The sequence below is a fragment of the Squalius cephalus genome (assembly GCF_949319135.1).
Source record: "Squalius cephalus genome assembly, chromosome: 2".
Taxonomy (NCBI): Eukaryota; Metazoa; Chordata; class Actinopteri; order Cypriniformes; family Leuciscidae; genus Squalius; species Squalius cephalus.
This window is the reverse complement of record NC_137123.1, coordinates 4,282,456-4,306,110: the sequence shown is the minus strand read 5'-3', so window position 1 is coordinate 4,306,110 and position 23,655 is coordinate 4,282,456. Positions and strand designations below refer to the sequence as shown.

The following is a 23,655-nucleotide window of genomic DNA, read 5'->3' as shown; positions in this document are numbered from 1 at the left end:
AATTCCGCCACAGACCAGGAGAAACCTCGTCCAAAGTCAGTGGTGCGTTCAGATGCTATTTTAAGGGCGCATGCTTGGCCATAATGTAGCATGTGCACAATGCGCATACAAGTCTCTCATCTACACACAGACACATCAGTTCCCATTTTTGCAAACCATACATTATTACAAGGAAAATATTCCACAGAGGGAAATCATTGTGGTGTCCATGAAGATTTGAAAAATAGGCATAAATCTAGCTTACACATTTACCCAAATTATTATACGCCTGTTTAACCAAAGCTAATTTGGGTGTGTTTCTCCATCCCCATAAAATGTCACTTCTCTCTCTTTTACGGCCCTCTCCTCAGCTGTGAACCGCTCCTGGGGCGCGTCTGTCAAACCCGCCATTATAATAGCAATCCGCCATGGAACAAGCGCGCCTGCTCTTAAAGGGAATGTGAGATGACGCTCTGATTGGTTTGTCACGTTACGCCCAAACCACACCTATGAGTAATGAAGCTACTTCAGACCAACCCATTTTAGATTTGCGTCGGGCGCAAGAGTCATTTATCCCGCCGGTATAATAGCAACAGCGCTCGAGATCAGCCCACAAAGTTGCATTCCGCGTTTGATTTCAGGTCAGATACTTGCTTTTCAGATCGTTAAAATAGGGCCCAAAATGTAAATGTAAAATTTCAAGATGTATACCGCAAAGAAATGAATCCTCTGGGTGGAAAAACAGCATGTTTATCGTGGTAGCTACTTCTCTTTAATGTGCAGATCAGTGTCTGATATACTGATAAAAGTATATTTATTTGGCATATTGATCTCAAGTGAAAAACAAATCTCAGCCGGTTGTTCATACTGACTGGTAAACAGCAATACCACACCAGAGCAGGAAATTAAGTGCAAACAAAACCAATGCCTCAACACTGCAGACTCAAAAGCTGAGCTCAGAGAAGACAGAATAGGAGAATTTGATCCCACGTGTGAGCGGTGCTATGAACTAATTGCAATCAGTTTAATGTTGTTTGGCAGACACACAAACACACACACACACATATATACAAGGAGTTGTAATAGTCTTTCCTCGCAAACACTGACCGGCTTGTGAAAGAATGATAGAGAGCATTACAGGTTAAATAATGGTGTGTTTATTTTGAACAATCCAGATGATGTCAGTTTTTTTTTTTTTTTTTTTTTTTTTTTTTATGTTCTGTAATTTCTCACCAAAATCTATTAGCAGAAAGGATGGGCAAAACCACGAAGTCGCAGAACTGCAAAAGTTTTTAAAAAATTTTCACATTCTTAGTCCGCTTCCATTTTCACTTCCCCAAGTGCATTTTCTTCTTTTTCATCCGTCTTTTCATCATCATCTTGCAAGCTTTCAAGGAATTTCTCAGCTTCTTTAATGGAAGAGCAGTTTTCTCCATTTGAAAGGTTTACATTTCTATCAGCTTCACAACAACTGAGGCTTGCTTTAAGCTTTCTTTGAGGGAAGGTAAGGACCTCATCCTCTTTGATGTGAAAGACGAGGCTAAGCTGATCCCACACATAAAACTGGTATGGATACTTGGTTTGTGTCACTGCTGTTTTTCCATGGATTTCTAGTTCATAGCTGTGGGTTTCACAAATGGCTTGCCTTTCAGATGATCTGAAATATAAATACAACGCAAAGGGTCAAAAAACACACATGGGAAACAAACACAAACGACATGAACTGTGGCAGCAATAATGGTGAAAGTCATCAGTAGTAAGTAATAAGGAGTCATGCAAAGGGAACTTGGCACTGTCATACATTACAGTAAACATGTGCTGGTTAATCATTTACAAAGATTATATCCATTTTGTTCCATTTTCTGTTTGTTTTAACTGAAATGTTGTAGTGAATTGTCTAAATAGATACGAGGTTTAAACCCTAGTTAAGAATATTAACAAGATAATTGTCATCCTACTTAAAATGTTATTTAGTTGTAAAATGCTGTCAAATGACAAAGCCATATTTTTCTGACTTAAAAATCGATGGCAGTTTTGTCTTGTTGGTGACATGAGCCTCTTCTGTGATGTCAAATTCAACAGGAGTTGGATAATCTGGAATTTCTTTGAAAGATAATTGTAAATTCGCTCTCTTTTTACGTCTCTATTTCAGATTGTTAATCACAATGTATTCTCCTTTACAGAGTGATTATTTGGCTTGTCAAGCATTTCTTCTTGCTTTGAAGTTTGCCTGGGAAGATAATGGACATTTAGTTGAGGTATGTTTCAGTCTAGCCATATACAGTGAAATGAAAGTTTACTTCTGCAGTGCACAGATACTATAAATACTCTCTGGACAATAAACACTGATCAGTAATACAGGGGGCACAAAGTAAAGCACATTTAATGGGAATGACCGTGATATCAGCAGTAGTTAATCGAGTGATAAAGTGTGGTGCTTGGTCATACAGTAAACACATTGATTCATCATTTACAAAGATTACATCCGTTTATGTATGTTTGTTAGTTCTAACTGAAATGTTACGATGAATTATAAATATGAGGTCTGAACAATCTGCAAACTGCCTACAGCAGTTTAAACTATTGTTGTAAAACTGCAGTTAAATTTGAATGCTAAAACGTTAAACAGAAAACCTCATCTTCAAGCACTATTCACAAAACGTCTGACTCCTCTTGCAAAATGAAGCTTTCGCCTCAAAACAGTTTTACCTGTGTTCACAATCAAACACTGCTCTCAAATCATAAACAATGTGATCAAAATGATATACACTATCAAGCAGTCAGTAAACAATACACCAAAAAACAGAAAACACAGTTTTCGAAACATATAGTTCTGAGAAGTACATTTTCAATCTCAAAACAAATTGTATATTTGTCCATCATTGTCACTGTGTTTCAGTCCAGGAGAAGATCTACAAACATTGATGATTTGCTGCATGTTGCTTTATTTAACAGGCGGTGACTGTGTAGTTGCTGGTCCAGTGGAAATCTCTTTATGTTCAATAGTTTTTTAGTGGTCTCAAATGAAAGAAGTTCACAGTAATACTTTGCTCACGTTGTTAATGCATTATAAATTTTAGTTAACACATTTAAATGACAGTTGGTCAGTTTAAGCCAGTCGGTTTCTGCAAGTGAAATTAGTTAACTCGAGTTTTAGTGCATTTTACAGTAACATACTGTAGATTACAGTAAAGAACTGTACAATTAACAGTAAATTACTGGCAACAGTGTTGCCAGTATTTTACTGTAAAAAACCCTGGTAAGGTCTAACAGTGTAGAGATGGATTGAACCAAACTCTGTAGGCTAAATTAAGTTGTGTTGGACAGAATAGAACAAGGATTGTATCTTAAACTTGAGAGATTGATTGAACTTGATCTATTAAAAAGCCTCAAAATAGTATCTATGAGTTCCTGGATTTTTTAACATTGATAAACATGTGTTAAGTGTTGAAAGTGGCTCAAGGATGATTGTAAGGCAATTGCACCCATTTTTTTCCATTGTTGGATGGTTTTCATTGGCATTTTAAATATTATTTAATCAAGAAAGAGCCATGGTTTTCCTTTCACACAATGTTATTAATTTATTATTAATTGATAATGTTTTTCAATTTCATGTGTTTTCCCAGAGCATTTGTGCCACCATGTCAGGTAAGATATTTGCTGCAAAGAAATTAATCCTCTGGATGGAAAAACTTTTTTTTTTTTTTGACAGCTTAATGTGCTGATCAGTGTCTGCTATAGCCTAGTTTTATTTATTTTCCATATTATTCTTGTGTAGATAGCTAGCTTCTTTTAGCAGTAATACTAGAAAACATGGCAGTGCCACATCAGGGCAAGAAAGGACCGTTATTTACCTCAGTTAATGTTTAGAGAGCTGAACTGATTCTGACACAGAAATACAGTAATACACGATACGGACACGTTAGGAAATCAAGTTATGGTGCAATGAACAAATCAACTACAAAAACAAATTACTGACATCGTGGTCATCAATTGAACAATTTAACTTTAACCATAGAGAAAACATAAACATGATCCACGTTCGTAGCTGCACCACAGGAATTCAAGCTTGTTTTTGATATAGTAAAAGACGGAGAAAGTTTGCTGTAGACACGATATCTACTGACTAGCGTTTCTTCCTGAAACCTGTAGGAGTCTCTGTGACGCTCTTCAGTCCGCCGGTAAAACCACTGAAGAAGAGGAAGCCCGGCGCGCTCACACTGAGGTGTGTTGTTTTTAACTGTGTGTGTGATTGTTGATTTTCTGTCTGTAGTGTTTTATTGAGCTTTAAATTAACTACTGTAATAGCAATTTTTTATCTCACTGGGAAAAACAGCATCAACAGGTGTAAGAAACACTCAAAAGGCAAAATTGTAATAAAGAAGAAAAGGCTTTATTCTCTGAGGATTCTTTTCACAGACCGCAGCCACCCAGCCATGAAAAACAGACCATCCCAAAAACATAATAAAACTGAGACATTTTATACAGGTTTCTAACATCTTGACCACACCTACTTAGTTTTCTGTAACTTTCCAAAAGATACCCCCTATCTTCAACTGGCCTGGACTGGTTTTCTACCCCCCTGAGCAGGTCACACTGTTCTTTGTCCCTTCTTCAGCTGTTAGAAAACCCTCACAGAAGCACATGGCCAGATGCTACTACACATAGTTAAATGAAATCAACAAGTTTAAATGAATAAACACAAGAATGATGAATTTTTCATTAACATCTCCCCCCTGTTTATCATTCTCTGATAACCAACAAAATAATAAAAATTCATTTCTATTTTCTAAAATTAATCAAACCCAAGAATATAATTACTTCAAGTCTTTACATCACAGTCATACCCTTCATATTTGATTTTCGTATACCTGATCACTCTTCTTTAAACTTGTAGGAAAAGAAAGGATTAAAAATGAAATAAGCTTAGGCTGTTTTTGTAAGGATAGGCCCTTAATTTTGTAGCAAGCAAGTAAAGGTTTATATAAGGCCGGGCTAGGTGAACAAGCACTGTTATTGCACCCCCAAAACTATAGTTCGGACCCTCGGTCACCTCAATATAAACAAGAAATAGTGTAGTTATATTTAGTAGGAAAACAACACATCAGTTCAACACATATCAATTTCAGCAACCTATTACACAAAGAAAAAGGAAAAAGTAGATACAAAAATATCCCTCAATTCAAACCCTGTCCTTGTATGCCACCTCGTAACACGGATGGCTACTGTTTTTAACCCTCTTTATACATTATCATCGTCCTTAGAAAGAAAGAATTTAGAAAGTAAGAAAATCCGAAAGTGAAAAAACACCCCCCCTGTTTACCACGTTACTGTAGCTCCCGCTACTTCCACCGTCTGCCTAATTTTGTCCATCCTGGGATAAACTGAACAGACATTCCAGTACTCGTATTCACCCATGAATAACAAAATTGTCAGAATAACACATACAATCATAACTCCTATAGCCTACATTCAGCCCTTTCCATTAATCCACTTTGGTTGTTAAAAATTAACTCTTACTTTTCCATTGCAGACCGACTGTCTTTTTTTTTTTTTTTTTTTTTTTTTATGACCATACTTCACATTATTGAATAGATTTTATAATTTTCCTGAAAACATTTGCACCAATCAAATCATTAGATCTATATCAATACTAAGCCCTAGTTTGATTTAATCAAATAAAATCATCAACATCATCACAAAACAAATTATTCTGCTAAACTTAAACCATTAGTTGGTCCACATCCTCCTCCAGGTGTGTTGACCATCTCGTTCGCCCCATGGACATTCCGTCTTCACCAGGGTGACTCTTTACGAACCGTTGCAATGGGCTTTCCATCGTTGGCAAGGGAGGGTACGTTACTAGCACGTCCTTGACCCCTCACTGTCCTTCGCGTCGGCGCGTGGGGTTGCTGAGGTTGGTTGGTGTAGTCTAAGGTCAGAGGCGTGGACCCAGATGTCACCCACTCCAACCATTTTCTGATCGTTACAAGATTTTTCCTTATCCCGACCGCACCTCTACTGGAATCAACCATTTCCTGCCCGCTGTCACCTGTGAATGCAGACCCTAGCTATTTTGTTATTGACCGCTTGTCTGGCCGGTCGTCCCTTTTGGTGTGACCTGTTGAATCAACAGCCTGAAACATATTGTCACCAAATAATTTTGCTCACTGAACAGCACTCAGGGTCCTTTTTTCCCCTGAAAAACACTCACCCCACTTTGCTCATGTTAACAAAACAATATTTATACATTTGGAACAGAATCAGTTCTGTTCGACACAATCCATCCTGACATCCTGCAAAAGGAAAGTTTTAAGTTATGCGCTGCGCAAGGTGTGGCACCTCTCTGCCACAATAATAACCCAGTTTACTGGGCACAGTCTGCCCTGTATCAAAAGTCAGCATGCTCTGTAAAGAAAACCAACGTCGAGGTTATTGTCAGATAGTAAAGTACACATAGTTTCTTTTGTCTGCTGTGCTGCCGCGGCCTTCACTGCCAAATCTGCACACTTACAGACAGCAATTTTGTTAGGGAGAAAAAAATGACTTCTTACAGGGCCTTTACCCAGTTAAACGCAGTGTTCTCCCAACATTTATTGTCCCACCTGTACGATGGCTTTCAGCTAATTTGAACCCCTTGGTATGGTAATTGTTACCATCCCCCTTTTGATGCATGATACACAATGGTGTTTGGGTAAACAAAGTTTTCAACACTAACCCAAATGTTGTCCTTCAGCCAAATTTCCCCCAGACATCTTTCTCTGCCTCTGAAACAAAACATTACATAAGCCACAATCTCATCTTCTTATCTAATAATTTGAAGGGCACCGGTCCTGAGTCTCACTGCTTTTCAGGCCTGTTATTTGGTCTCTTAAGTCAGTCATCTACAAACATTTTCCAATGTCAAAGTCATCAATTGTTTCTATCAGGTCAGGTCGTCGTGTACAGACTTAGTCGTCATTGTCAGTTAAACAACATTCTCCTCCTTTGTTCACAATAATCATAAATGTTAGGAGCTCTCTGGATAATTTGATATTGACTTAGCCAATGTGTCACTTTGTTGTGGCCATCAAATCTATAACATTTTCGTTTATGTCAACCCACGATTGACGACGATCTACAACGATTCCAATTTACATAAATACTTAAACTGATCCAGAAGGTAATTCAAATCAACACCACAAATGACAAAATCAATTACTGCCAGACAGAGCTTGATGACTAATCAACTTAAAACTGGCCCCGTGTTCTGTATTTTCATCAGATTTTTTGGCTTCTTTAAACTTTGTAATTTGCCTCAACCCATCTTTAATGATACAACACTCATTCCAGAGGTTAATGACACCATATACACACTATTCAGATGGAATAGCTGCTCTAAACTAACACATACCAAACATGAATTAACTCTCACAAAACATACAATGCTGTCACCATCAAACACACACACACACCTGACTATGAACCGCTCATATTCTCATATTCATATCTTTGATGTTTACTCTAAACATATTTAAACTTTAAATAAGATTTTAAACATCTCATTTTCCTGTAGCTTTTATCTAATTTTACATGGTCTCTTTACCAGTTTCAAAGCCCGTCTGTTCATTATTCATTTTCTCTTAGAAAAGTCAGCTGGGTTGTTTTGATTCATTATCATTATTTTGCTTCAGCTTGCTTTAGCATGCCGATAACAGAAAGACTGACAGAATACCATCCGTTCCTTCACTCAAGCAGTCTCTCTCACTATAAAACAAATAATCTTTTCAACAGCCTCCTAAGACTGTAATTTAGACAAAATCTAATAATAAATTCATTTCAATAACCTTTGACCATTAACCTTTATCCAGACTTTTCTTGAATCTACAAAAGCTGTCTTCACCTTTAGCCACCACCATGTCTAACGACCTTCAGGAGTTAAAACCATCTTATTGGCATATTATTTCATTATCAACATTTCCATAATTTTTTCCCCTTGCCCATAAGGCAACCATCATCATGTTCCTGACATAAATTAAGTTTTGTTACTGTCTCCACAACAAATAATGACAATCACCTCACGGTCTCAGCTGGCTCTTGAAAGCCCACTCCCATCAGCTCTTTATCTATAATCTTCATCAGGGTGTTGTCCCCTGGCATGGTTGCAAACACTTGTCATAATGAAAAACAAGCCATACAATGAATGCGGTTTCTTGCAAGTGGTATATAGAGGAACTCACATTCTCTGGGTCAGACATGCCGTAACTCCTCACAGCCCATCTGGCCTCTCAATGATCTGCTGATGCTGGTGGCCACTCAGTCAATCAGCGCCACTCTCATACCCAACTCACATAAAACACCGCCATTCTGCAGATACCCAGTGTTGGCGTGACCCTCTGTCTTAGGTTGACCTCTGGCCCTAGAGAATCTTACCCGTCTTTGAGTGATATCACTTCGTGCACACTGGTAACCGCTCTTCCCCATAACAGAATCTTTGACCATTTTCTTCAACATAATCAGTTCTGGAGCTTAGGAAAGGCACATTCAAGAGTCACCAGAGCCATTCGGACTGCCTAATAGTGTTAACACAGGGAGACAGGTTAATAACAACAGTATTTAATCACTTAAATATTTTAAACATCTTCAAATCAACAAAATCGCAATACTGAGCTTACACTCAGTGAATTTAGTTATCACAACGTCCATTCAGTGTACTGTTACATCTGTGGCCAGAGCCATCGGCTCTGCATGGTGGAGACTAAAATGAGACAAAGTTACTGGTCCTAAACTAGTCAAAAATGTCACTTCTATCGTTTAAGACTTCTTTAAAGTCATTCAGTTTTACTTTTAAAACATTTACAAATTTCCCTTTAAATGTATGAAATCTGAACTGCCTTGTAGCATGATTTCTTTTAACATCTCCATGTCTATGGTTTTCAACTGAAACACTGTGCTTTACTATAAATAGCTTATTACCACTTAAGACACAGGCTCAGATAACAGCTCCTAGCTGACATTGAATGAGAGAGACTCTGAGGCATTCAGGACTGGTACACTGCACTCTCATAAACTTCTAAAATCAAACTTTATCTACCATCTTTTAACTCTAGCCCAGCGTAAGGCATCTTTGACAGAATTTACATGTATTTTTCAAACAACCATATTTTATATTTGTCTTTTGCCCACATCAGGGAATTTAGACATCACATTACAAATTTCCTCTCAGATCGTGTCTCTGTCGCACTGGACGTCTTAGCCACAGCACACACCAGATTCAGATAAGCAAACTGTTTCAGCCAATCACACGCTTATCTTTTTAAAGCAAAACATCAGCTCTTAGTTCTTTCATGGTCAACCTCCATGTCTTTCTACACTAACAAACTGTTTGTTTAATCAGACACACATTTTACATTTAGCAACTCTTAATCCAGTAATACTGCTTCTGCTTATTTTATCTTAAAGAAAGAATAATAATTATTCTAGTTCTTAATAACGTTTCGCATTTCATCTCAATTTTAGTTGTCAAGTTCTCAATTACTTCAATGTTTTTTTCTAGGAGTTTATCAATCTGCAATTAGGATTCACACTAACTTTGAGGAGGCTAGCACTCTCCGCTTGTGATGCATTTTTTGCATTTATCATTGTAAATAATCTGTCAGATTAGTCTCTCTATATCATCTAAACCCTTTTAAAGTATTCCATTAAAAACACAATCATCCTTTTAGTTAACGGTACTTTTAGAATATTTTGCAACTTGTCATTATCTGTAATTTTACATCAATCTGCATTCATCAATTCACTAGCTCTTTCCTTCAAAACGATTCCCTTAAGACTTAAATCTTTCAACCTTCTTTTAATCTTCAATCTTCTTACGACTTCCATCTATTAACTTTCCTTTAACTTTCTTTTCTCCCTTGCACGTTCTTTTCACTTTCTTTAGCACTGCGTTCACATTCTTAGTTCTTTCTCAGACGAAAACTTTAATATCGTCATTTAAATACTGTTCTACTTTCAAAAACCCACATCAATACACGTCACTTTCACGTTATCACTTTGTTTTCTGCGTCCATTTACAATTACGGGCTAAATGGCCCACTGACCACAATTAAAACACTCTCTATACCTATAGTTTGATCATTGAGCTTGCAAACAGCTCCAACTTACTGCACACCCTTGAAGCAGTGTGTCCCGATCAGGAATGTAAACAGAGCCACTGATAAGCAGTTCTCTGTATTCTTTTACAGTCCACCAGTGTGGATTCAATCCCAATAGCCAAATCATACTCTTCATCATTATTATTGGCAGCACATTAATTTTCATAAGTTGCAACGAAAATCACTCAACATATTCTAAGGGGTTTTCACTAAACATTTTCTTTTTTAACTTCACATTTCTTTGAAGTCAAAGCTTCAGAGCACAGCTGCTTACAGCATTTGCTCACTTCTGTCCTACTGTTTGTTTCAGGACTTTTCATAAAGTATAAACATTTGTACTATATGCCATCAATTTCATTAAAACTGTGTTGAAACAGTATTCCTCTATCAAATGGTTAGGCTGCAGATTCAACTTAATACTTATCAATATTTTCTCAGTCCCTAAATCGCACAGGCAGCCATTATAGCTGCTTGCTCCTTCAACTCTTGTTATGAAAATTCTCTAGACATCATTATTTTACCAGTAAAATAAAATTGTTTCCCATTCTGCTTAATAAAACTTTTGTTCATCTTTTATATCATGTTAATCCCTGTTAATCATACTCAATGCCTTATTTTTATCTAAAAACTCACTTTTCATACCATTTTTAACTTAATTTGACTTAACAGGCGTTCATAAATTGTTCCATGAACTCTATCTTCCCCTACATGCTAGTTCCTTCTGCATCTGTTCTCTTTTATCTGCAATCCAACAATTCTCTGTTTATAATTTCCATCAGGAAAAACATTCTATCTTTCCCTATCTTCTTCAGTTCAACAAACTACTGTCTGTTCACAGTTTTACACACATGCTTGACACACACACAACAGCCTCTCCGTTTCCCTGCGTTCTATTCCACTGACTCTTTCACGACATTCAGTCTTATTTTACTCAACGTTCCCGCTTCAGGGAAATCATGATATTTGATCAGTTTCTGTATGTCAGTCATACATTTACCACCATAATTATTTCTCATTTGACAGAAAATTGGTGTATAAAAATTATCTGTTTTACTGTTTGATGATCCCATTTTGGCTGAGTCCCCCCCTCCTGGATTTTACTATTCGACACGTGTCTTAGTGTCTGTCAAACGTCTTCGACAGACCCGATCTTTCCCTTACCCCAAGATCGGTCGGGTGGTTTGTAATTACGTTTCACTCAAAAACTTCCTATAAGCACTTTCCAGCGCTCGATTAATTCTGATTTGATGTGGCTCTTCCGTCCACCTAAATCGATTTGATGTGGCTCTTCCGTCCACCTAAATCGATTAATTTTTTTTTTTTTTGGGTTACTAGCGCTTTTGAGTAAAACTAATTAATCAATAACTGTGATTCCCCTGAATCTGTGATTCCCCTGAATCACCTGTGGGCTTTCCGTCCACCAACGAGCTAAGTGAGGTAGAAACTGATCCGAATTCCTCAGATCAATTCTTTCCCTTACCCCAAAAAAATTGTGATTCCCCTGAATCACCTCTCGCTCGTACCAAAGGCAGACACTCAGCCAGAATAGTTCATGTTCACTCACAATTATCAAATCACACTTAAACTTCAATAAAACAATTTGCCGTGTCTTACCCAGATGCTTTTTCTCTGTTTTTCCCGCAATCGCCGCGGATTCTTTATGTTCCTGGTGGGAGCTTCCTCCACTGGCCCTGAATGCGGTATTGGCTCTCTCTCCCGTAATCTGTTGAGTTTCTATCTCAAACCGTCGAGGTATGAGACGGCCGCCTGTTGCTGCCGAGGTTGTGCACTTTCCCGTCAAATCCGTTCTCAGGGCCAGGAGAAGAAGCGTCCGCACAGGATCCCAAACTTCTGACACCAGCTGTAATAGCAATTTTTTATCTCACTGGGAAAAACAGCATCAACAGGTGTAAGAAACACTCAAAAGGCAAAATTGTAATAAAGAAGAAAAGGCTTTATTCTCTGAGGATTCTTTTCACAGACCGCAGCCACCCAGCCATGAAAAACAGACCATCCCAAAAACATAATAAAACTGAGACATTTTATACAGGTTTCTAACATCTTGACCACACCTACTTAGTTTTCTGTAACTTTCCAAAAGATACCCCCTATCTTCAACTGGCCTGGACTGGTTTTCTACCCCCCTGAGCAGGTCACACTGTTCTTTGTCCCTTCTTCAGCTGTTAGAAAACCCTCACAGAAGCACATGGCCAGATGCTACTACACATAGTTAAATGAAATCAACAAGTTTAAATGAATAAACACAAGAATGATGAATTTTTCATTAACACTACTTATTCGCATTTATCATTAAAATAAAAAACGAATTAGCCATGATTTTACCACAGTAACCATAGTTTAGCCTGGGTATTAATAATAATAAATAATAGTATAATTGTAGCCTAGTTGTAAACACACATTTACCGTTGTTTAATACAATAGCTGTGTTTTAAATGTGATATTTGTAATAAAACCTAAGTTAACACGTTGTTTAATTTTCTAATTTTTATTTTAAATAAATTTTCAATGCTGGACACTTAAATGATGCTTTGAAACGAGTACAAGTATCACATTATCATGTTAAGTTTCTGAAATCTGTGTTTAAATCCAGCAGCTAAATTTAAGTTTTATATTTTGGTGATGTGTATGTGTTGTAATGATATTTTTACAATAGTGAATTTAAACATAAACACGCCTAAGCATAGGCTATGTTTATTTTATATCTGTAATTAATATCTACCTGTGTATATTCTCAGAAATTGCCATCATGTTCTTATTCTGTGTAGTTCTGTTCTCCTTCATTATCATTAGTCATTTTGAGTTTAAATCAGAGTGAATTCATTATAAATGCCTCTTATAATGATGATGATGTTTGTCTTCAGATGTTGACCATGAGAGCGCAGATGGATGTGATCTGCTGTAAATCAGTAGGAACTGATCTGTCCATGCTGGATATTGAGGATTTCATCACTGAAATCTGTCAGCTGAAGAAAGAGGTGGCGTCACTGGAGGCAAAGCTGAGAGAAAGAGGAGACAAACCCAACAGAGAGGTTTGAGCAGCTCATCATTTCATCCTTCAGCTCAATAAAACCAAAGTTTTGTTAGCTTCTCACTTCTTAAGTTAACAGCAGAATATGCTAACAAATCACCAGTATACCCACTAGAGATAACTGCTGAGTAATGAGGCTAATATCAACAGGTTGTTGTTTATTTGTGTTGATCTATGATGTGTTTGTCAGGAACTGGAGAAGGTTTCAGTGTGTGCGAGTGATGGGACAGAAGCTCAGGATTCAGTCTGGAGATCCAGAGACACACAGGACTCAGAGCTCAGCCTCACTTTACTGTGTTATACTGACGCTCAGGATCATGGATCCGCTGATCAAACCTCTGACTGTAACGCTGGAGAACAGCAGATGAAGATGTGCTCCGTCACACTGGAGGACTGCAGGAACCTGATAGAGAGACGAGGAGAAGAAACCACAGCAGAGGAACAACAACAGAGCCATGAGGAGGAGGAGGAGGAGGAGGATGTTCAGAATGAGGATGATGAAGGAAATGATGTTGAGGATGAAGAAAATGAGGATGAGGATAATCGAAATGATGACAGTGATGATTTTATTCCTTCAGGTGTGTATCTTCCATTTATTAACTTTTGTTATAGTAAATCATAGTCTGAATGTGTGTAAAAATTTATGCCCATTTCACACATACTCCGTTTGCAGTGTGTATGCGGTGCATGTTTTTCCGTACCCATGTTAACAGGTTAGAGCTTTCACACTGCACGCAGTTGTAGTCTGTCGATCCGTTCCAGTTGCGGTGTGTATACAGCAGTGCAGCGATCGAGCACCGAGTCTATTACTGCTGTCCTCTAAACGCTGAATTAAAGTGACAGCGCATGGTTCGTGGTCAAAATGAACACAGATTTACATGAAAATGTAATAATCTCACCATAAACGCATTTAATTAAATAAAATGTAGTAATCTTACCATAAATGTATTTAATTAAATACTTTTTTCATCTTTTTACTTTAAAACCGGGGTAAAGCTAGGAAAACGTGTCTGGTTACTGATGTAACCTATGTTCTCTGAATAGGGAATGAGACGCTGCGTAGCTTAAGACGCAGTGGGAACGCCCTCTGGGTGTGCCGATTGTCTGAAGCCCTTATAGAATCACGACAATTTATTGGCTGATGGCGCGGGCGCCGCCCCGACGCTCTTACGCCGTCACATTATATACGTGCGCGCACCATCTGCTCCTCAGATTTCTCTTCCGAAAAATAAGCTTGTCGGCAGCGCGAGGAGCTTGGCAGCGAACGCAGCGTCTCATTCCCTATTCAGAGAACATAGGTTACATCAGTAACCAGAGACGTTCTCTTTCATAGGTTCACTCAACGCTGCATTGCTTAGGTTCTTTAATAAAGTTATTTTCCAGCTAAAGTTAGTTTTGATTGATTCGCTTCCGTCGCAACGATCATTTGTTATTAAATTAGGGGCCGCTAAGACGACACTATTCTCTCTACACAGACTTTAAACCATAGACTGTAAAAAATATGGACAAAGCGTCTGTGACGTCACCCATAGACTTTCTGAAGAACTGGTTTGAAGCCGTTTATGGGGGGTATGGGCGGTGCCATCTTGGAAAATATTGGGAAATCCTAATCCCGCCCACCTTCTTACGCAGCGCGCGTCACTCAGCTCGCTCTGCTACTCCGGTTATCTCTGTGTATATTTTAGGCAACGAAATATGTTATAAAACACCATACTAACTCTTTTCGTTTTCATTTAAAGAAATCTTAAACATTATAGCCACACAAATGTGGTTCAGGCAACGCGTATTGATTATATTCAACTGCACATAATGTTAGCCTATGTATAAAAAAAAACAAAATATAAAACACAAACCTGCCTCTTTTCGTTTTAAATATAATAAAAAAATAATAAACATTTTAATATGGTCCAGGCAATATATGCGTTTGTACTAAACAACAGATGTTGCAGTAAACATTACAGATCATCTTCGTTGTATTAAAATTTAAAATGACAAAACTCAAACCAGTCTCTTCTTGTTAAATTTCACTTTTATCAATATTAGCCATTATAAAAGTAAAAAGTAAAAGGTACAATAAGCTATACAAATAAAGCAAACAATTCAGTCAGACATACAAAGTCAGCGCTCTAGTCTAACCATACAACGGTAAAGTTAAATAGCTTATAAAGTTATGAAACTTCCCCTCAGCCAAAACGATTGCCCAGGGACCAAATTATAGATTCACGAAACCAAAAATCGCCCGTTAGATACACACAAGACGAATTAGACGCAAACCTCAGACCGACTAGCCGAGGAAAGGCTGTTCCAGGCGGGGTACATGACGCCGAGCGCCCGGTCATCGCGGGATCTCACAACTGGATACAATTTTCATAAATCTTTATAAATAAACCACAGATTTGAGCTTTAAACAACTACATTCTCGCCTGAAAAACTCTTAAAACTACATTTCATGATACAGAAACAGTAGTATTATGTCAACTGTATTAAAAAATGGCGCTTCTTATGTTGTCATTCTCTGTGGCGCTGCCTTGTCAGCTGTCAATCAAGCTGTCAATCAAAGTTAACCACGTCCTTATTTGTCATACATTTTATATCTAAATACGATCTAAACTAACGAGTTAGAAAAAAATTCACAGCCCTCATGGTTGTCAGGCACTCGGAAGCTATCGAAAAATACAATAAAAATCCATGGGACCAACCTGTAAAAACATGAATTTATGCTGTGAAAACGGACATTTTAACATGGGGTCTATGGACATTTGCTCCCTTTTGGGACCTTCCTAGCGGATTTTCGAGGTATTGCAGTTTTTCGCACTTCCGGGTAGGCTTCATTTTTCAGATCAGAATGTTGCCGCTTGCTTTAAACGCGAACCTGTGAGAAACGCTGATGGCGTTCACATGCGCATTAAGAATTGGTTCTATAGTTATGTGCGTTTGAATATATGTGCACAGGTTTGGAATTCCCTACAAACCAAGCCTAAACAAACTTCCAGGCTGGACTCACCACTGTATTGCACTATCTTTGTGTAATGCCTTGACATTTCAGAACTATAAAATAAGCCATGGGATAAACTTGTATTATCAAATCTTAAATGGACACACTTCAGCAGCACTGACTGCGTTGGTTCCAAAACTCAGCTCAAGGTTTGAGCAGGCAACGACGAAACTCCATGGCACTTCACCGCAAGGAGAACTGAGTTCCACTATTCGCAGTTGCTGAAGTGCAGATGAAGAATGTTGATTGTAAATCCAATATTTGGGCCAGAAAAACTGAGGCCGAAGGACTAAAATGGCCGCTTCGTGAAGGCAGAGAAATCTGAGGAGCAGATGGCGTGCGCACGTATATAATGTGACGGCGTAAGAGCGTCGGGGTGGCGCCCGCGCCATCAGCCAATATATTGGCATGATTCTATAAGGGCTTCAGACAATCGGCACACCCAGAGGGCGTTCCCAATGTGTCTTAAGCTACGCAGTGCTTAGTGAACCTATGAAAGAGAACTACAATTTACCTCAAGGCGACTGTTGTGGCAAAAAATATTAATTAAACAATCATCACTGTGTAAGAGACATTTCTGAGTCAAATTGTCTTTTCAAAAAGTATTTATTCTGGCAAGAAGGCCCAGTTGCCCACAGAAGTCACAAGTACAGTCTGTGAAGCAAGTGCGACAATCAGAGAACAGACCGAGCAGCCTTTATATCATTTCTCAAGGTTTCTGCTTACAGGCCTTATCTAAAGAAGGGAAGGTTTCTGAGCCAGTGATCTAGTTCTGCTGAGTTTATGCTTACAAACTCTAGGGATCAGAGGTCCCTAGCCAGGCTGTCTGTTCTGAAGCCTCAATTTGCTTCACAGTGCAAAAACACACACATCAGTCAGATAAGTTCACTGCAGATCATAGACAGTTCAGCAAAAGAAAATCATGTCAATGTTTTACTGCAAATAAATGAAAATCAATACTGTAAATCAATGAAAATCTAAATTTTCCATTACAATTCCCCTTTTTTATCATTCATTGATAATCGATCAATCAAAAACACATCAAACAATAATAATAAAATGCACCAAGTTTAAGTCTTACATCACACTTATACTTCTCATTTTCTTCAGAAAACTTTCTGATTTTCATATAACTGATCACTCTTTAAACTTGTAGGAAAAAAGATTAAAAGAAAATAAGCTTAGGCCCTTAATTTTATAGCAAGCAAGTAAAGGTTTATTCTGAAGCCAGGCTAAATGAACAGGCACTGCTATTGCATTCCCAACACTATTGGTCGGACCCTCAGTCACCTCAGTATAAACAAGAAATAGTGTAGATTATATTTAGTAGGAAAAACACATCAATTCAACCCCCCCTAGTTAATTCAACGAGCCACAAGAATACAAAAAGATAAAAAGTAGATAAAAAAAATCCCTCATTTTCAAACCCTGTCCTTGTACGCCACCTTGTGACACGGATGACTGCTGCTTTTAACCCTCTTTACACATTATCATCGTCCTTAGAAAGAAAGAATAAGAAAGTAAGAAAATAAGAATTTATTTTCAAGTTTATGCTTACAAACTCCTCTGGTCCTAAATCGGACCACCTCTGATCCTAGGAGTCCCTAGCCAGGCTGTCTGCTCTGAAGTCTCAATTTGCTTCACAGTGCAAAAACACACACATCAGTCCGATAAATTCCCTGCAGATCATAGACAGTTCAGCAAAAGTAAATAATTTCAATGTTTTAAGTCAAGTCAAGTCAAGTTTATTTATATAGCGCTTTTCACAACATAGGTTGTATCAAAGCTGCTTCACAGTAATAAATTAAAACAATACATCAATGTTTGTTTCTAGTGGAACGTCCACGTTTGGTAATGCTGATCAATAGTATCGTTGATTGATTAATTAAATTAAATATCCCCAAATATCCCCAACTGAGCAAGCCAAAAGCAACAGTGGCAAGGAACTGAAAAACTCCATCAGGTGACCTAATGGAGAAAAAAAAAAACCTTGGGAGAACCCAGGCTCAGTCGGGGGGCAGTTCTCCTCTGGCGTTTATAAACTAGAGGTCGGATTTAACTGTAAGATTAAAAGTATTATATGAATGCCTGGCTGAAGAGATGCGTCTTTAATCTAGTTTTAAACTGGGAGAGCGAGTCTGAGCAACGAACAGTATCAGGAAGACTATTCCAGAGTTTTGGAGCTAAATGTGCAAATGCTCTCCCTCCTTTGGTGGATCTGGATATCCTAGGTATGACCAAAAGCCTCGAATTTAGTGACCTTAAAGAGCGCAATGGATTATAGGGCGATAGAAGATCGGTTAAATAGACTGGAGCTAAGCCGTTTAGGGCTTTATAAGTCAGTAGCAATACCTTGTAATTAATACGGAACTTTATAGGTAACCAATGTAGTGATGATAAAATTGGTGTTATATGATCATATTTTCTTGATCTAGTTAGAACTCTGGCGGCGGAATTTTGGACTAACTGTAGCTTGTTTATTGAGGTTGCAGGACAACCGGCTAATAAAGCATTACACTAATCTAGTCTCGAGGTCATGAATGCATGAACTAACTTTTCTGCATCAGAAACAGATAGCATATTATGTAGCTTAGCAATGTTTCTAAGGTGGAAAAAGGCTGTTCTTGTAACATGAAATATGATTTTCAAAAGACAGGTTACAGTCTAATATAACACCCAGGTCTTTTACTGTAGAGGATGAAGTAACAGGACATCCTACTATGTTAAAGTTGTATTGTGAGAGGTTTTGTGGGCGTTTTTTTGAACCGATAAGTAGTACCTCTGTCTTGTCTGGATTTAATAAAAGAAAATTGCACGTCATCCAATCTTTTATATCTTTAACACACTCTGTCAATTTGGATAATTTAGCGTTTTCATCCGGCCGTGATGAAATATATTTGAGTGTCATCAGCATAACAATGGAAACTAATTCCATGTTTCCTTATAATATTTCCAAGTGGCAGCATATATATTGAGAATAATAGAGGGCCTAACACAGATCCTTGCGGCACTCCATAGTTTACTGGAGTTATAATCGATTTTTCTCCATTTAAATAAACAAAATGGTAGCGGTCAGATAAATACGATCTAAACCAGCTTAATGCTTGTCCTTGAACACCAGTATAATTTTGTAGTTGATCTAAGAGTATTGTGTGATCTATAGTATCGAACGCAGCACTAAGATCAAGTAAAACTAATATTGAGATACAGCCTTGGTCAGAAGCTAAGAGTAAATCATTTGTGATTTTAACGAGCGCAGTTTAAGTGCTATGGTGAGGCCTGAATCCAGACTGAAACTTTTCATAGGTGTCATTTTCTTGCAAGAAAGAGCCCAGTTGAGCGGACACAACTTTTTCTAGTATTTTAGACATAAAAGGTAGATTTGAAATGGGTCTATAATTTGCTAGATTATGTGGATCTAATTGTGGTTTCTTAATGAGAGGTTTTATAACTGCCAGTTTAAAGAGTTAATAATATTGAGGAGAGGCTCTTCCACTATAGGTAACACTTCTTTCAATAGTTTAGTTGGTATAGGATCTAGTAAACATGTTGTTGTTTTAGATGAAGTGATAAGTTTATTTAACTCTTTTTGTTCTATAGTTGTAAAGCACTGTAATTGTTCTTGCGGGGTGATAATTGAGGCTGAATTATAAGGCGCGATTGAGGATTGAACGTTTACAATTGTGGTTCTGATGTTTTCTATTTTATCAGTGAAAAACTTCATGAAATCATTACTACTAAACTGTAACGGAATATTTTGTTCAGGAGACATCTGTTTATTTGTTAGTCTAGCCACGGTGTTAAATAAAAACCTAGGATTGTTTTGGTTGTTTTCTATTAGTTTGCGGAGATGCTCAGCCCTGGCCTATTTTAGGGCCTTTTTATAACGTGACATACTGTCTTTCCATGCGATTCTAAAAACCTCTAAGTTAGTTTTTTTTCCATTTACGCTCTAAATTATGGGTTTCTCTCTTTAGAACACGCGTAGTATTGTTGTACCATGGTGCTTTACTTTTCTCTCTGACCTTTTTTAGTCTAATAGGTGCAACAATATCCAATGTTCTGGAGAGAATGGTGCTCATTTAACTGCAAATAATTGAAAATCAATACTGTAAATCATTGAAAATCAAAATTTTCCATTACAGTGACATAATGAACAACACTTGTCTCATTCGTGGAGGTGGAAAAACAAGTTATTTGTGACATGCAAGATTTAAAGTATAAAAATTTAAATGCAAAAGAAAAGGCATGAGAGTCGGCTGTTTTTGTCAATTTTAAGTTTTAATTTAAAATGTTTGCGTTTTTAATATAAGTAAATGGTTAAATATTTGACCACTTGCTTGTGCAACTTAATATATATAGAAGTAATGCATGGAATAATAGGCCTACATTGTTTAAATTGTGTTTAAACGTGCATACATCCATTAAAGAGTGTATATGTGTACAAAGAGAATCGCAATGCTGACAAAACTTTTTTTATATAAATAAAAGTTGCTGCATAACTTCTGGATTTGAAATAAAAATAGTGAGTATGTGTTTGTGGTACAGCTGCGGATCAGTTATGCACTGCAAACGCAGCATATGTGAAAGCACTATAGCGTGTGCTGCTCCTGCACCGCATACGCACTGCACATGGAGTATGTGTGAAATGGGTGTTAGTTGTGTTCCTAAATCAGCAGGTGCAGACATTAGTTACTGTGAACCGATGTGTTGAAAACACTGTATCATGAGCTGCATCACAATTTCACATTTATCTTTTATTTTTAAGCTCTCGAAGTTATAGAAAAATATAGACAGATATTATAGATTTTCATGATGGTAATTGCATGATTCAGTAAATATATTTGTGTTCATTTAAAGTTAGACATTTTAATACCTTTTTCTTTTCAGATGTGAATGGCGGTTCTTCTACTGATGAGGAAACAACCTCAACATCAAAAGAGCAGCTGAAGGACAAGAGTTTCTCCTGCGTCACCTGTGGGAAAACACTGAGCTCACAGAGAAATTTAGCGCAACATGAGAAAAAACACACAGAAGAGAAAGGCTTCTCCTGCAAGAGATGCAACATCAGCTTTCCTACCTTAGAAGAGAAGAGACTTCATTCAAAAGAACACAGAGTGAAGAAGGAGTTTCACTGTGAACAGTGCGGGAAAGATTTTTTCACCACTCCATCTAATATGACAGTTCATATGAAGACACACACTGGCGCAAAGACTTTCCACTGTAGCGAGTGCGACAAGTATTTCAGGAACAAACAACAACTTTCATGTCATAAGAGAACACACACTGGCGAAAAGACTTTCCATTTTAGCGAGTGCGACAAGTATTTTAGCACCAAACAAGTTCTTTCAAGTCATAAGAGAATCCACACTGGCGAAAAGACTTTCCACTGCAGCGAGTGCGACAAGTATTTCCTCACCAAAGGGAATCTAAATGTTCATAAGCGAATCCACACGGGTGAAAGGCCGTACCAGTGTCCTCACTGCGATAGAAGATTCATGTATGGATCCCATTTGAAGAAGCATGTGCGCGTTCACACCAATGAGAGGCCGTACCAGTGCAACGAATGTGGGAAAACCTTCACTAACTCAAGTTATCTAAAGTCACACCAGAAAATACACTCTGAGGAGAAACCATATCAGTGTGAATACTGTAATAAAAGATTCCGTCAAAAATCTCAATTGACTTGCCATGAGAGGACTCACACCGGAGAGAAACCGTACCTGTGCTCCTACTGCGGGAAGAGCTTCTTTAATCCGGCTCATTTTGGACTTCATCTGAGAGTTCACACTGGAGAAAGGCCATATCACTGTAGCGTTTGTGGGAAGAGTTTCAGTAAGTGTGGTGCCTTAAAAAATCACCAGCGGATTCATACAGGAGAAAGACCGTTCAAGTGTTCTCAGTGTGACAAGACGTTTGCTCGATCGGACGTCCTGAAGACTCATGAGCGAGTTCATACAGGAGAGAAGCCTTACCGCTGCTCCATCTGCGACGAGAGATTCGCTTATTTAGGTAGTTTTCAGACCCACCAGAAGAAACACGCTAAAGAGCAAACTGCTCCTGAATCATCATAGTGTCTTTTCATCAGTAAATCTGGATAAAGGACTCATTGAGCTCATCCTGAAACTGTACATTGAGCTCTTTCTGCCAGTAGGAGGCAGTGTCACATTGTGCTTTCATGTGGTTTGAGAGATTTAGAGATGGATTGAAGCAAACTATGCAAATTAAGTTGTTCGACAGAATAGAACAATGATTGTATATTGAACTTGAGCTATTAAAATGCCTCAAGATAGTATCTATGAGTTCCTGGATTTCATAACGCTGATAAACGTGTTAAATGTGGCTCAATGATGAACGCCATGTTGTTCTTTTCACACAATGTTACTAATTTTCAATTTCATGTGTTTTCCCAGAGCGCTTGTGCCACCACATTACACACGTCACTTGTAGAGAGTTACAGACCTGCCTCTCTCCTACCATTCATAGCGAAAACACTTGAACGTGTTGCTTTCAACCAAGTATCATCTTCCTGTCTCAGAACAACCAGCTGGATGTCAACCACTCCGGCTTCAAGAAAGGGCATTCAACCGAGACTGCATTACTGTCGGTCACAGAAGCCCTACGGACCACAAAAGCTGCTTCCAATATCTTCACTTCTCATTCTCCTGAATCTGTCTGCTGCCTTCGACACTGTGAATCATCAGATCCTTATGTCCAGCCTCTCATCTCTGGGCATCACAGGAACTTCCCTCCACTGGTTCGAGTCCTATCTCACAGGTAGGTCCTTCAGGGTCGCATGGAGAGGCGAGATATCCAGAGCACATCAACTGACCACAGGGGTTCCTCAGGGTTCAGTTCTTGGACCCCTCCTCTTCTCCATCTACACCACATCACTGGGACACATCATACAGGCACATGGTTTCATTTCTAGGCTCGATTACTGCAGCCTCTTCTGGCTGGACTTCCATCATGTGCAACTAAACCTCTACAAATGATTCAGAACGCTGCAGCTCGTCTTGTCTTCAACGAGCCCAAAAGAGCCCACGCCACTCCTCTGTTCATCTCTCTGCACTGGCTACCACTCGCATCAAGTTCAAGGCTTTGACATTTGCTTGCAGATCTACCACAGGCTCAGCTCCCTCCTAATTTCACTCGTTCCTATGAGTCTACATCCCTACCAGAAGCCTACGATCGGTCAATGAGTGATGACTCGCGGTACCGTCACAGAGAGGCACGGAATGACTCTCCAGAACATTTTCATTCACTGTTCCTTGATGGTGGAATGCTCTCTCCACCCTCATCCGGAATGCAGAATCCCTGACAACTTTCAAAAGACAGCTGAAACTCATCTCTTCCGTGAGCACTTAACCTCTTAATAATAAATGTAACTTTCCTTTTTCTTTAATACTCCCTTGACTGGCTTATGCTACTCAAAGCAATGCCTGAACTTTGTATTTTGAGCACTTCATGCACTGTTTTTGCCTCTTCATAATGACCTG

General features: G+C 38.4%; 1 protein-coding gene across 1 annotated transcript; it reads left to right on the top strand.

Annotated features, from left to right (window-relative positions):
- Positions 1-13,357: 13,357 nt before the first annotated feature.
- LOC307154513 (uncharacterized protein) lies at positions 13,358-23,063 on the top strand. Its single transcript, XM_079864521.1, has 2 exons — positions 13,358-13,739; positions 21,047-23,063. Exons 1-2 carry the CDS (start codon positions 13,526-13,528, stop codon positions 22,228-22,230), a joined length of 1,398 nt encoding a protein of 465 aa, XP_079720647.1. The 5' UTR covers positions 13,358-13,525; the 3' UTR covers positions 22,231-23,063.
- Positions 23,064-23,655: the final 592 nt, after the last annotated feature.

Bases quoted from the DNA above. Each gene is read 5' to 3' on its own strand.
- LOC307154513 (XM_079864521.1), top strand. From the start codon at position 13,526: ATGAAGATGTGCTCCGTCACACTGGAGGACTGCAGGAACCTGATAGAG. The intron at 13,740-21,046 runs GTGTGTATCTTC...TTTTCTTTTCAG, and splicing joins TGATGATTTTATTCCTTCAG to ATGTGAATGGCGGTTCTTCT.